The 13,742-nt window shown below is 36.0% G+C and overlaps 1 protein-coding gene across 1 annotated transcript; it reads left to right on the top strand.

The window, feature by feature from the left end:
* The first annotated feature begins 2,759 nt into the window (after positions 1-2,759).
* LOC149013017 (programmed cell death 2 C-terminal domain-containing protein) lies at positions 2,760-12,649 on the top strand. The gene is made up of 7 exons (XM_089159839.1): positions 2,760-3,092; positions 5,104-5,205; positions 5,294-5,475; positions 5,581-5,906; positions 7,360-7,594; positions 10,002-10,203; positions 11,599-12,649. Exons 2-7 carry the CDS (start codon positions 5,113-5,115, stop codon positions 11,722-11,724), a joined length of 1,164 nt encoding a protein of 387 aa, XP_089015965.1. The 5' UTR covers positions 2,760-3,092; positions 5,104-5,112; the 3' UTR covers positions 11,725-12,649.
* Positions 12,650-13,742: the final 1,093 nt, after the last annotated feature.

Genomic DNA, 13,742 nt, shown 5'->3' with positions numbered 1-13,742 from the left:
CCTCTATTTATAATGTTTTCCCTTAACCTTAATTTTTTAATTAGGGTTTTCCTTAAACTCATCTTAAGGAGGGAATATTAGAGTCCTCTTTAGACTCAATTAAATAGAGGAATAGTCATCTTAGACTACATAACCATCTTGCCGCCACCTATGGCTCAAAATGTTATGGGACCCACCCACTAATATTAAGAAAACACATGAATTGACATTAGGTTCTTCATTACAAATTAAGATGGAGTCTTGAATTTTGACAAGATAAATTAAAAATAGGACCCTCATTAGCCTCCCTCTTAATGTGTACTAAAAAAAGTCTGAGGGTACCACAGACGTTTACTTTTAATGGTTGAAGATCTAGGCTCATACGAATGATATATCATAGTTTTTAAATCGAATCCAATCAGTGAATATAAAAACTCGGTATTCATTCTAATTTTCATTTGCAAAGACCCCATATCCTTTAATAAGATATAAAATATCAATTAGAAATCAGTACATGCATCTCCTAACTGATGTGCTTAGTAAAAATGACAGATTTTGTTTTTAGGGATTTTATTATGTCAGAAGGGATATTTTAGCTATTTAAAGAAGCTGGTTGACGCTGGTGCAATGATAAGGTTATCCTTTGTCGCAATGGTTACTCACAGTGCTTGTGATATCAAGTGTCTGATGCAATATTTTTTGATCATAGTGAAATTCTTATCCTAAGGCAACGGTGACATCTTAACTGGGTAGTTTCTTAAATCAAAGTCCAAATTTTTTCCTTGGGGTACATCTCTAATTCCAAGTGTATGATCGATGCATAGGTTTTAACTTCCTAGTCTAAGCATTTGAGTTGTCTCTCTAAGTAGTCATTTTCATATTAATCCCAATCCTTGTGTTGATATTTGCTTGGGAATACCTTTAATTAGTGGAAAGTTTAAGAATAAGCACTGTAAAACATTGATCCGAAGAGTAGATAATCGATTGCAAGGTTGGAAGTCTAAACTCGTTAGAATGGTGGGAAGAACTACCTTGATTGAAGCTACTACAACTGCTATGCCATTTCATTATATGTCATGATTTAAACTTCGAAAGGAAGTAATCAAATCCCTTGACAAGGCTAATAAGAGATTTTTTGGACAAGTGGAGAAAAGGAATTAGTTCACACTATCGGATGCCATACAATCTACAAATCTAAGAGATTAGGATGTCTCAACATCAAGAATTTGGATCATGTAAAATTTAGCTCTTCTGTCTTGAAAGGGCGTGGGAGCTCCTCAATCCCACTAAAACTCTTTAGGGGACATCTAATGATTCATAAATACTTTAAAAAATGTGAGTTTTTTTGCATGCCACTCACAAAATTAATTCATCTTGGGGGTGAAAATCTTTGCTGGCTGCCAGAGATTTTATGGAACAAGGTTCTAGAAGAAAGAAGAATGATGAAATCATTTGGCAGGCAACAGGCAACAAGCAAAGGCGATTTTACAGTAGCTTTAGCTTGAAGACTTCGTCAACCGATGGAGGACATGCTCTTTCTCCTGTGTGGCTTAGACTATGGCATTTACATTTGGTTCCTAGTCCTTGAGTCATCAAATTCTTAGGGAAAGTTATTCACAAGATACTCTAGACACCTGATCTTCTTTCCACGCTTGGTGCAACATCCAAACAATTATCATTCTTAATGAGAAATTTTTAATTATTTTAAAATATTTGACTTATATTATCAGTTTTATTTTTATTTAAAATAATAATAAAGTTTCAAAATTCATAATAGACTTTTGTCTATTATGGAGTTATGGTGAGAATTTCATTCTTTTTATTTATGTGTAAGTTTACTTAAAATTTTATAGTTAAGATGAAGGTAAAATACTCAATACACATCTTTTATTCCCTTCTATTCTCACTTTTTACTATTATTTTCTAACAATTTTTTGTTTTGACACCTTCTTTTTTATTCCATAATTTATTTTCAATAAAATTCATCAAAACCATTTTCATTCTTGATTAATAATGAATTATTATACTTATTTCTTTTAAATATACATAATAGAGAATAAGAATTAATACAAAAAAGAGCTTAAGATATATCAAAATTGTTTGCGACATAGTATAGAGCTTTATAGAGTCTATAGACTAGGTTTGGGTAGCCAGAGTCTTATTTGATATTTTTACCGGGTATGTTCACTCATTTTTTAGTTCAAATAGGTTTACTCGAGTCATATAGACTCAATAAATGTAATTATATTTTACAGAGTTTTAACGTGTGGGTTCCTTTAGTGGAATACAAATTAATATTGGGTTGAGTCTTTTTAGTACAATTTATTTTGTGTGGATCTCTATCAGACTAATACTGTTAGTCGCTGTTAAATATATTTAAATTTCAAATGTAGAGGGACCAAAATAACCTAAAGGGCACTTTAGTCATTTCACGTTTAGTTAAGACCTACACGTAATATATTGTATTAAAGGGACCTAACATTAGTTTATTGTATCCTAAAAGGACTTACATATAAAAAACTCTATTTTAAAACATTATATTATCAAATTAAGTAGAAATTGAGTTGAATAGTACAATAAATCTATATGAGTAAATAATACTAAATGAACAAGTATTTTTAAGATTATAAAATTGGACAAGATAATGAAATTAAAGAGTTGAGTTCAGATTCTAGAGGGGTAAACGGCAAACTGTCTTTTGTAGTGAACGCGCGAATAATGAATAAATCGCGCGAATAATGAATAAATATTCTGAAGGGTAAAATTGAAAACTTAAAAATACAGAAACCCAAAACCCCAATAAAACTCTTTTGTTTCCCTCCAGCCTTCGGAGATAGAACTTCCGCCGTTTATGCAAACCATCCCTAAATCGATTTGAAAAGATTACAGTTGTTCTATAAAATCGGCTCGGTGATCAATCAAAAGAGATTAAGCTCTTTTTTTTGTTCGGTTGAAAAGAGATTCGAGCTCCGGAAACATTGAAAATTGTCTTCTGCGGCTCTGCTCTCAGCTCCAATCTTCCTTCTAATGTATACTCTGTTTGCAAGTGTAGCCTCGTTGTCTTGAACTTCGAAAGCACGATTCCGGAGTACCCTTGTGGGGTAAGATACTCGGTTAGTGTTCACTTGCGCATACTATTTACTGCTGTGATTTCTGTTTCCCTTTGATATGCATCTTGGTTCCATTGATCGATTCCAATGCGCCCCTGATGTTACTAAATCCTAATATTTGTGTGCTGTGATGTGGTATGCACTGCCATTCTTGTGATTTGATAAAATTGTTCTCGACGACAAATGGTTCTTTTGTATTCTCTTTTTTGTTGCTATTTTTAACTAGCAATTGATGGAATACAAATAAAAGGTTCGTTGATTCGAACAGCAATTTTATTAAAAAATATATCTCCACCTTTTTTCCTCGTAACTTGATTTTGTTGCTACTAAATAAGCTTATGTTGCACGTGAACTCCCAGTAGAATGGATGTGGTAGGCTTTTTTCTGTGGTACGAGCAGTCCTGCGGGATTCTGCAGATTAAGCTTTCTCTCATTTGTTTATCGCTGATATTGGACCTTACAGTATATATATTATTAAGGTGGGAGTGTACACGTTTAAAAACTCTTACCGTCCATTTGTTTTTCTTTTTGAATTTAAGTAGATTGTTCCAGTTTTTTTTGTGCTGCTTACGTTTTTGCTTACTATGAATTTTATTTGAGTGGTTTTGACGAGAAGAGTAGTGGAGGGAGGTGTTATTCAATCTCGTGTTCTTAACATTATTTAATTTTGAGGAAGTGGTTAAGAATGACTGCTTAAGTATCAATTAAGTCTTATATTGGCTTCGTTCCATTTAGCATTAGTGTGATATACTTTTTTAGTATTTGGGGCTAAAAAATGTGATAGTTTGGATGAGAATTATTATTGAGTTCTGTCTGGAATTGTTGGGGAATTAAAGAAAAGGCGGTAATGGAAATGTAACAATTGGGTGAGGGTGGGACTCCTATTCTGGCTGTTTTAATCTTTCTTAATCACATCCTTGGATGGAGCTATATTATTGAAATCCAACATCTACAATATTATTAGATCTTTGCCTTTTAACCAATGCTGTAATGTATTACCATGTTGCAATGTTCCTGAGAAAATCAACTTACTATTAGTCCTTTATCTACTTAAAAAAGATTATAGTTTTCATCTTTGAAGAAAGGAACGAGTATTTTCTTAATCATAATATAGTTTAAGGCATTACATATGATTTACAACCTAAAAAACAGAGATCCTGAAGCATCTCTTGGTATATTTACTGTTCTTGAGGTCTCCTGGTTGGTCGTTGATGTGAAAAATCTAATTCTGAGCGGGATTGCAGTCTTGACACTGTATCCATAGTTTCCAGTTAATTATTTGTACATAAAATAAAAATGTATGTCCAGAGGAAGAGATAAGATATTCCATTTGATTAAAGTGAGTTTCCCTTGGAGCTTGTGATTTATTTGTACTTAATCTCATTTTTTTTATCCATCTAACTTTTGTTTCCCTTTATGAATTTAAGTTTCCTTGCTTTCTTCTGAAAGGTTCCATGTACCTGCCCGATTTAGTTGGGATAAGGCTTTGTTGTTGGTTGTTACTTGTTGGGTTTAGATTGGCTGAGATATCATGTTTGGGAGTTCTTAGGTTGGAAGAACAAGTTGTGGAAATTTTCACGCAACTGAGAAATTTTCATGCGACATGTTCTCTTTTTTCTAACTGTTTTCTGTCAATCAATCAAGATTAATGGATTTCTTCTAATCCCTCAAACAGTAATGCACAAAGTTGGAAATTCTTGGGTTGCTTGATTGTATACACTTCAAAACTACTAGAGCGGCTTGAGACACCCGATACATTTCTGCTTAAGATGGACAGGAATCTGGATCAGTCTCAGCCAATTTGCCTGATCTTATCTCAACTTATAATTGGGTTTAATTGTTGCTTCTGTTTAAACTCTTTTGTTCAAGTTATACAGGGTTCTAATTCAATCACAACCTGATGGATTTTACATGTGGTATATCTTGGATGGATTACTTCCCGATTGATTCATTATATTACACTATATTGGTTATGCCCCAAAGCTTACTGTCATGTATTTATGTAATTGAACAGGTTAAAGTTATGGGTGGAGTGATTATAGGCTATCCTGGACCGTGGGCTAAGGATTATTGTGAAATTGCAGATCATTATACAACGAAAATTGGTGGCCTTCCAGTATGTAGCTGCTAACATCTGCTTTATTGGATCATACCTATTGTTGTTTGTAGAATCTTATTGTACGACAACCTTTGCTTCTTTTCAGGACTGGCCTATTCCAAGGGAGTCAATTCCATCTGATCTGCTTGCATGTTGTGCTTGTGGAAGTGATCTCTGTCTTGTTGCACAGGTTTATGCTCCCATTTTAAGTGGCACTTCAAAAATTGAAGAGCGTATTATCTACATTTTAGGCTGTGTAATGGAAAAATGCTGTGACAGTCTCCCTAGGTTCTTCTCATCCCAATACTACTGTACATTGCATTTGGTTGCTTTTAGTATTGATTCACAACTTGTAATTTATCAAATTCTGTCAATCTTGATGAAATAAAGCAGCTGGCGTGCTGTTCGAGTTCAGAAGTCCTACGATGTAGAGGATAGTGCTTCTTGCAAACAAGTAACTCCATCAACAGTACCCTCTGAATCAATTTCAGAAAGTAACAAATGGTGGGAGAAAGATTTATGGGCTTGCAGCTCTGGAGAAGAAGATGTTGATGAAGATAAAGACAATGTAGACTTGCAGGAGCTAGGAAGGGCACTTTCTGAAGCTGCATGCTTGGCCTCTTGTTCCAAAAAGCAAAATAACAGTGGCACTCGTAAGTCTGCGAGGAAGTGCTCACCAGTTAAGCAAGAAGTTGGGGCTGTGCAGGCCAACATACCAGGTATGGTTTATGTTTCTAATGAATGAAATGGAAACTCACAAAGATAACAACTATAAAACGAATTTAGTTGAATTTAAAAGAAACTAAAATATGCATAGAAAATCCTCATTCCTCTGTATAATGAAGGGTTCTCTCAAAAGAGGATTGTCATCTGACATGGTTGGCGACACTAGATCGTTAATCTCTTTTCAAATATCTGAAATGGTAGAACTGCTCATTTGGTAAAGTTGTCTATTATACCTCAATATTCAAGGCAGGCAAAATACAAAAAAGAGAGGTGGAAAGATGGAAGGCCAAATAACTTGAAGAATGTAAATGCAGAAAACAAATTTTGTTGGAAAAGAGAAAGTTAATCAATTCATTACTGTTCTGCAGAGTTCATGCAATTTACCATATTTCATTAGTTCTCCAGATAAAGTAAAAAAGAACTAATAAGAACTGTGTGAGAGAAAGGGCCACCATCTTTTAAGCATTTCTTTGACAGAGATCATGCTGTATTTTCTGTTTCAAAACATGCTCTTCATTGTGTTATGAAAGCTTATTTATCTATTGATCAGCTATGATCTATGTGGTTATACCTCATTTGCATCATATTTCCCCAAGAGCCACAGTCTGCCAAAAAGGATCAAGGGTGAGGTTTTGAACCTGGGAATTGTGCCAAGCATGACCTTAGATGGAGCCTATAAGAGCGGATCCAGGTTGCTGACATTATGTAGTTTAGATGTCCCCGATTTCCCGGGCTATCTTCCTCTTTGCTTTTACTTTTGTTTTTCATTTTCTTCTCTCAGTTTTCTTATCTCATTTATTCACTTTTATCTTCCATTTTCCTTACTTTCATTTCCCTTTATGTGGATCTCAGTTTCACCTACTTTATTTTGAAAAGATCCATGTAGCTGACACTGTTTAGTTGGGCTAAGGCTGAGATTTTTTTCTTTGTGCAGTAGTCTCTAGGCATTTCAGTAATTTTTTTACTTTTTGGTTTTCAGAAATTACTGTTTCACATATTGTATCAGTTCTGGCCATGAACAGTTGTCTTGGTGCTTTTGTTATTGTTAGATGAGGCAAAGCATGAAAGAGAACATAGGGATGAATATATTTAGAGGTGATGAAAGTTATCTGTGTCTCTGTTACAAGTTTGACGGTGCATTACTTTGGGAAACAAAGTATTATTGCTATTATTCTTTTTTGGGCTTATCCTTATGATTTTTTCTAAACTACCCTTTTATTTTATTCGCTGCATTATAACAACATTTCTGTTGGTTTGTTATGTAATTCTGTAATTTTAACTTGTTTTAATTTAATGGGATTTATAAACTTTGTAATTAAGTATAAATGAATTTGGTCATCCTCTATGAAGTGAATTGTTTATTCCTGGACTTGTTTGTAATGTAGAGTAACTTTTGGGGTTTTGAGAGGCAAATGCTGTGCTTATTTGTTTACATGTTGATTGCAGTGATTCCTTGCTTCTATATCCATTCTCAAGAAGAGGCATCATCAAAGGATGTCAGCTCTGTATCTTTGAACTGCGCCTCACTTTCTATCAAGGAGAATCAGAGAGATCTTGGTAATCTTCAAGAGGATGAAACATGGGAAGAAGAAAGTTATGAGTATGATAGAGCTTTGTATGCTGATAGGACCTACTTGAAGTTCAAAAAATGGATTGATGCTCATCCAGAACAATGTTTTAGGTATGAAGTCTCTAAAAGCATTAAGTTCTGCAATTCCACAAAATTTGTGATGAAAATTTGTAACTTTTAGTGGGTGGTATCTGATAAGGCCCTGGGATCACGGTATTATGCTACATTGAGGAGAGGGGGAGAGAGGATTAGGGTGAGGGTGTCACCGGTGAATGTGGGTTCTGGACTACCGACACTTAATTGTGTATACTAACAGAGATGTTTTCATTTTGGGCACCTGAAAGCAATTGCTATGTGTCGCATTCCTTTTGTAATGGATCCTTTTGCAACTTTGGCATCAAGCAATGCATTTTCCCCTGCTACCTTGCTTGATCAGTATATAGGGGACTGTGTAGAATGGCCTACTTTTGGTCGCTTCCTATGCACATTTGCAGAAAATAAATGCATCGTTCTCACGGGGAAAGGGTTGCCAATGACAGTGCTGCTAATCTGCTGCAGGTCCTTGACTCATATATTGACATGAAACTCAGGGCAGCAGGACTTGTGCTTTATCTGGGTCCATATGTTATTGGTATTCAGCTGAATTCAGTTCCAATGGTTATTCCAGGTGTATTCTTTAAATCAGCTGATGTTTCCGAGGTTTGCTTTTATTTGGGTTGCTTGGAGTTAATGTGGATACCACATCTGTTGGACTCCAAGGAGGTGTGTTCTACAAAATGCTGAACTAGCATGGTTGTGGCAAACATGTAAAGAACAACCTTCTAATTTTCCATCACCTTGAGGACAAAGTGATTTTCGAGGGGCTGGTAGTGATGAGGCCCTGGGATCACGGGAAAGGATTAGGGTTGATTAGGGGTAAGATGTGACAAGTAGGGGGGGGGGATTATATTATGAGAGTGTTTGGGCAGAAGTAGGCTGTGGGACAGCAATATGCTGTGGGGGTGACTGGATTGTAACCAGATTATCTTGCTTATTATTCTTGTTCATTCATTTTAACAATAAAATATTATTAGTTTTCGTGTTCGATTTGCGGGTTCCTAAAATATCCATCATAAACAGTTAACAAGACTGTTTTCATTACAATTTGATAAGTACGAAGGTCAGAATATTGTTGACAGCTGTCACTGTCATTAGTCAAAGTCAAATTAGTTGTCATGTTGAGGTTTGACACTAGGTGATGAATGAAGGAACCCCTACAAATGAGTAATTCTCTGCCAACCAGTCTGCCAGAGTGGCATATTGAGTTACATATACAACTCCACTCATGCTGTTATGTATTCTACGGTATTTTGTAGTCGAGTCAATATTCTAGATGCTGCAAGGGGATAGCTCAGGTACGTCATTTTGTAATATGGCATTGTGCATATGTATATCTGCTGTCCAACTTGGTGCACTTATGCAACACATTAGTAATGGTACTTCAGATCTCTTACTTTATTTTTGGGATGTCAGAAAATTCATTATCTAAGTGGAGGAAACACAAGGGGATCCTGAAGCGGGAAAGAAGAAAAAGCAAACCAGAACAATAATGCTAGTAACCCTGTATTGCACAAATAGACCAAACATATTGAAATGGACTGCCATCTTGTTCAAAATGTAGTGCTGAATATGTTGATTTCTAATTCTGGTGATCAACTTGTAGACAGACTTACCAAAGCCTTGTTGAGATACATTTCTAAGGGTGTTCCAAGCTTGGTTGTGGGTGTTATCTATGCTCCACCTTGATGGAAACTTCTGACTTGATGTCAGTTATTGTAATAGTGCAATTTTATTTTCTTTACTGTAGCATCTGGTCTGGGCTGCAATTACTGGCATTCCAAATATTGATACATATGCCCGCTGACCATACCTTCAACATTCTGCTCCACACTGAAACCATGGACAGTGTGCTTTCATTATCTCTCTTCTTCTCAGCTTTCCTTCTGTTCTCTTCCTCTTTCCTATTACCAGGCATAGTTATCAAAGTGGCAAGGAACCATAGCATTTGGAGCCGGTATAAAAATCAAGGAGCCAGGGGCAACACTGATAACTCCCTGACAAGTTGCTTATTTAGGTTTTGTTCATGTTAAAATATTTACAGCCTTTAGCTTCCTGTACGAGGTCTAAAATTGTCAGCGGACAGAACATAAGAGTAGCCATGATACAGTCCAATAAAAAATAGTAACCAAAACATTTATTATTCTATATTTCTTCCCCTTGCTGTTTAATTGTTCCTTTTCTCGTAGTCCAAATCCTTAATTTGTTGGTGTGTCACCTTACATATGTGGGACTGAGTTTTCAGAGCCCATATACTTTTAAGGTGTAGGTTTCCTTATTGATTCTACTTTACTAAGCCTTCTTTTTTCAATTTTGTTTTGTTGTGAATTATTGGTGATTTTTGCCATTTTGTTGATGGTTAGCATAGTTTCCCTTACTGTTGTTCTATTGTTTTTGTTAATATCCCCACTGCTTTTATTAGGTACTCATATGGTGGAAAGCCACTCCTGGCCACAAAAGAGTTTAGGGAACCTGGAAGTTGTGAACTTTGTGGTGCATCCAGGCACTATGAGATGCAGCTGATGCCCTCATTGTTATTTTTTCTACGGGAAGCGTGTGACGGCTCATCAATGCATGCACCAGATTGGAGTTGGTTGACACTAATTGTGTACACTTGTTCAAAGGTAGTGAGTTCTCTCAAACTGATTTGATTGTCAGACATGTTATATCTATGTCCAGGAAAACAATAAATAGATAAACAAATAATTTTTTAAAAGTTTTTGGTCAATTGCAAGTATAGTTGTCAAAGTCTCGCCTAGGCATTCAGGTGGATTTTTGGGGAAGCAGCCGACTACTGCCTTATAGGTTTGAGACAGTTTAGTGTTTTTGGCCCTTATTTCTGGCAAACATTATTTAACCAATTTCAGTGTAGCATGATGTGACTTAGTATTGATTTTTTTACCACTTACCTTAACGTTGATTATTGATTACTTTATGTGGGTTAATGTTGATTTTTGATTATTTGATGTGACTTGATGTTGTTTTTTGATGATGTAAGGTCTATAAAATGTTGGATACTAAATAATGTTAGAAAAGAGGAAAAATAGAGAATAACACTAAGGCTATATATATATATATATATATATATATTTTTTTTTTTTTTCTTTTTTCTTTTCTTTTTTGGGGTTCAGGTGTGTTCAAGTTTTACTTGGCTGCTTTCATCATGGCGATATTTCCATGATGCACCCAGGATGCGAGTTTCAATCTGGTGCATATACACTTGAGACTTGAGAGTGGTCTGGTTCAAAACAAGAAGGCCAGCAGAAAAACTGGGCCATCAAACTGGATCATGAATGTATTGATAGGTTTAATATTGAGCATCCAACTGGTCATATGGGCCATGGGCTTAATACTTATTGGCTTTACCATTATAATGGGCCATTTTCACAAGTCCAAATATTATGGATTAAATCCCTATATGGGATTTAAGTTGGTAGTTTATATCTTTGTATATAGCTGATCTGAAAAATCTAGCCCTTGGTATGAACTAATTTTTACATTAGTTGAGCTTTTCACGGAATGAAGAATTTGTCCATGTTCTTGTGTTATTATTCTCTGTATTTTTGTTTACAGCTAATCTGAAAATTAGCCATTGGTTTGAACTAATTTTTACATGTCACTCTCTTCAGAGTGAAGAATCTATGTTGTATTTTTCTGCCGCGTGGTTTTCAAGATACATGGTTGTTTCTATTTCTGAAAATTACTTCCTGTTCTCACTTTTTAGTTACTAATAATTTGAGACCAACCGTTGGATCTTGATTGTAGTTGTAGTGCTTGAATATCCATTGTACCTACATCTAGTGTAAACCTACTGGATGTGGTTCCTCCTCTTCTGTTTTGGGTGGGATATGGAACCTAGTTGCTGGTGGTTTTTATTGTATTAAAACTGCGATTTTATTTGGCTTTCCAACAAAAGCAACCCTAGTGAAGAATTGTTGATGTACCAGATTGAGAATTTTTTGGGTGGGCGGTTTCTAATGTGGGGGTTACTAATTTGTTCTGCCCTATCTGCTTTCTAGAACTGCTCACGATGGTCAAATCAAGAGAAGTCTAATAATGGGGGTTGGACCGTGGTGAAGGAGGCTATTATCGTACAAAATGAGGATTCGGCGCAAGGATCACAACAAATAAGTTATTTCTCATGATTTGCATTCTGCACCGGAGGAGAATATCTTCAGTTGAAGGTAAGGGACCCTTGCTTTGGCAATATAAGCCCTACAATATTGTTACATGGTACTGTTGGTGTTGGATACAGTTGCAGAGGGTAGATACAGTTAGGAATGTAGGCCCCTAGATATTGAACCAGAATAGGTCTTCACATGAGTGAAAAATGTTTGCCTATCAGTGCAAGTCTGGTTTAACTTAGACAAGTTGAGCTGTTTTTTTATACTTGCATTCAGAATGGTTACAAATAAAACCAGTCTCAGACAAGAATATATACTGAAATTCTTGTTTGATTCTGCATTTTGGACATGTCTGAATTTATTGGTAGAAAGATATGTCTGAAGTTGAAGCATTGAGATAATGAATATAATTTGCAGGAGAGAGAGAGAGCTGTTTTTTCAAGTAGCTCTTGTGCTAGCCTGGGAATGATCAACGAAGATGTGTTTTTGGATTTCAAAGGGGATCAGGATGAGGCAGCACTTTCAACCATTTGTGTTTGGGCGCAGAAAACACATGATCAGGCAGCCCCTATATTTTCATATTCTTGTTCGAGTAGAGCAAGCACAAATGTATTTATTTATTTTTCTTGTGGAAGTGGTTAGGATTTGTCTCTAGTTTTTCTATGAACAGTTACAGTCATTCTCATTTCCATTCTGTTCTAAAGTTCTTGAAGAGGAATCCAATTTCAAAGTAAATGAATAGTGTTTTTTCATTGAGAGAAAACTCTAGTTAACTCTTGTTCAAACTAACAAGTAATCAAGTTCTAGACTTACCTGTGAGACTCATCAGAAACCTCAGCTGGATTTGACCTTTTAATCCGAATGCCTTGTAAGGTCAAGATAATACCTTGTCTTAGGTTAACCTGATGCATCACTCACACTCTGCCCACTATAAAACTTCTTGTCCATGCTAGCGATAGAAATGGAAATGAAATCTTTTTTCTCACAATTGCAAAATGTGGTCTTGGTTTACCTAATATCCATAGGCCTGCTGGGACAGAAAAGTATGGAGGGACGAAAGTTCGAGCCTCAAATTTAATTGGTCTTATTGTTTTTATATAGAATTGATAAAAACTGTGCTAGAAGTAAATTCATTTTAAATAAAAATTGGAAATAATACTATATATTATTAATTAGAGCAAATTGCGCCCCAAAATGGAGGCCTTAAAATACTGATACCTCACTTTATGTTTGAAAAGCATAGAAATTCCCTAAAATTGAATTTTCATTGGATGTATTTGTCAAATTTATTATTAAAAACAGTTAAATCACTGACAGGTTTTCCGTGACAAATTGGACAAATATATCAAATGAAAATTCAATTTTAGGTCTTCTCCATTTTAAGGTGTTAGTACAATTTGGTCTATTAAAACAGAACTAATAGTGACGACTTTCCCATGGGCATAGCCTTCTAGGAGATTCCATTCCATGCGTGCGGTGCAGCAATCACACCTCTAATTAAAAGCCCAAGCCCAAGCCCAAGCCCAAGCCCAGCCCAGGTGAAATTTGATAGGCGAAAAGCAATTAGGTGAAAAAGGCAAAAATGGAAAAGAAAAACGAAATACCAGAATGGAGAGAAGGATCTGAAATTCGATCCGAAGAGTTTTGAGGTGAGGGAAGATGGGCGGCGACGTTGGTGATCGGAATTGGCGATGGTGGGCGATGGCAAGCTCCGCCCAAATGGTGGCAGGAGTGGCATCATACCGTAAAGGTTGCGCTGGCGATTCATGTTTCATGCCCTTCAAAGCTTTCTTTGTTGCTTCCCTCTTCTTAGGTTCTGGAACCACTGCCATTGCCGGAATCCTCCACGCCTCTGGCATTCACAAGGTACTTTCTCTTTCTTTCTCTCTCTCTCTTCCTCCTTTGATGGTGATTCTTTGATTTCCCAAACGACAACGGCGATCCTCATCGGATCCTTGGTAATTTGCGGAAAGGGTTAGGGTTTATTAGGAGGAAGCGAGTCTGGTTCGGGTTTCCGATTCATTCTCCGTCGTCCTAGT

Source organism: Hakea prostrata, chromosome 6 (assembly GCF_041222555.1).
Source record: "Hakea prostrata isolate BN-2017 chromosome 6, UWA_Hpros_2, whole genome shotgun sequence".
NCBI classification, from domain to species: Eukaryota; Viridiplantae; Streptophyta; class Magnoliopsida; order Proteales; family Proteaceae; genus Hakea; species Hakea prostrata.
The sequence above is the reverse complement of the archived record's forward strand: the minus strand, read 5'-3'. Positions and strand labels throughout refer to the sequence as shown.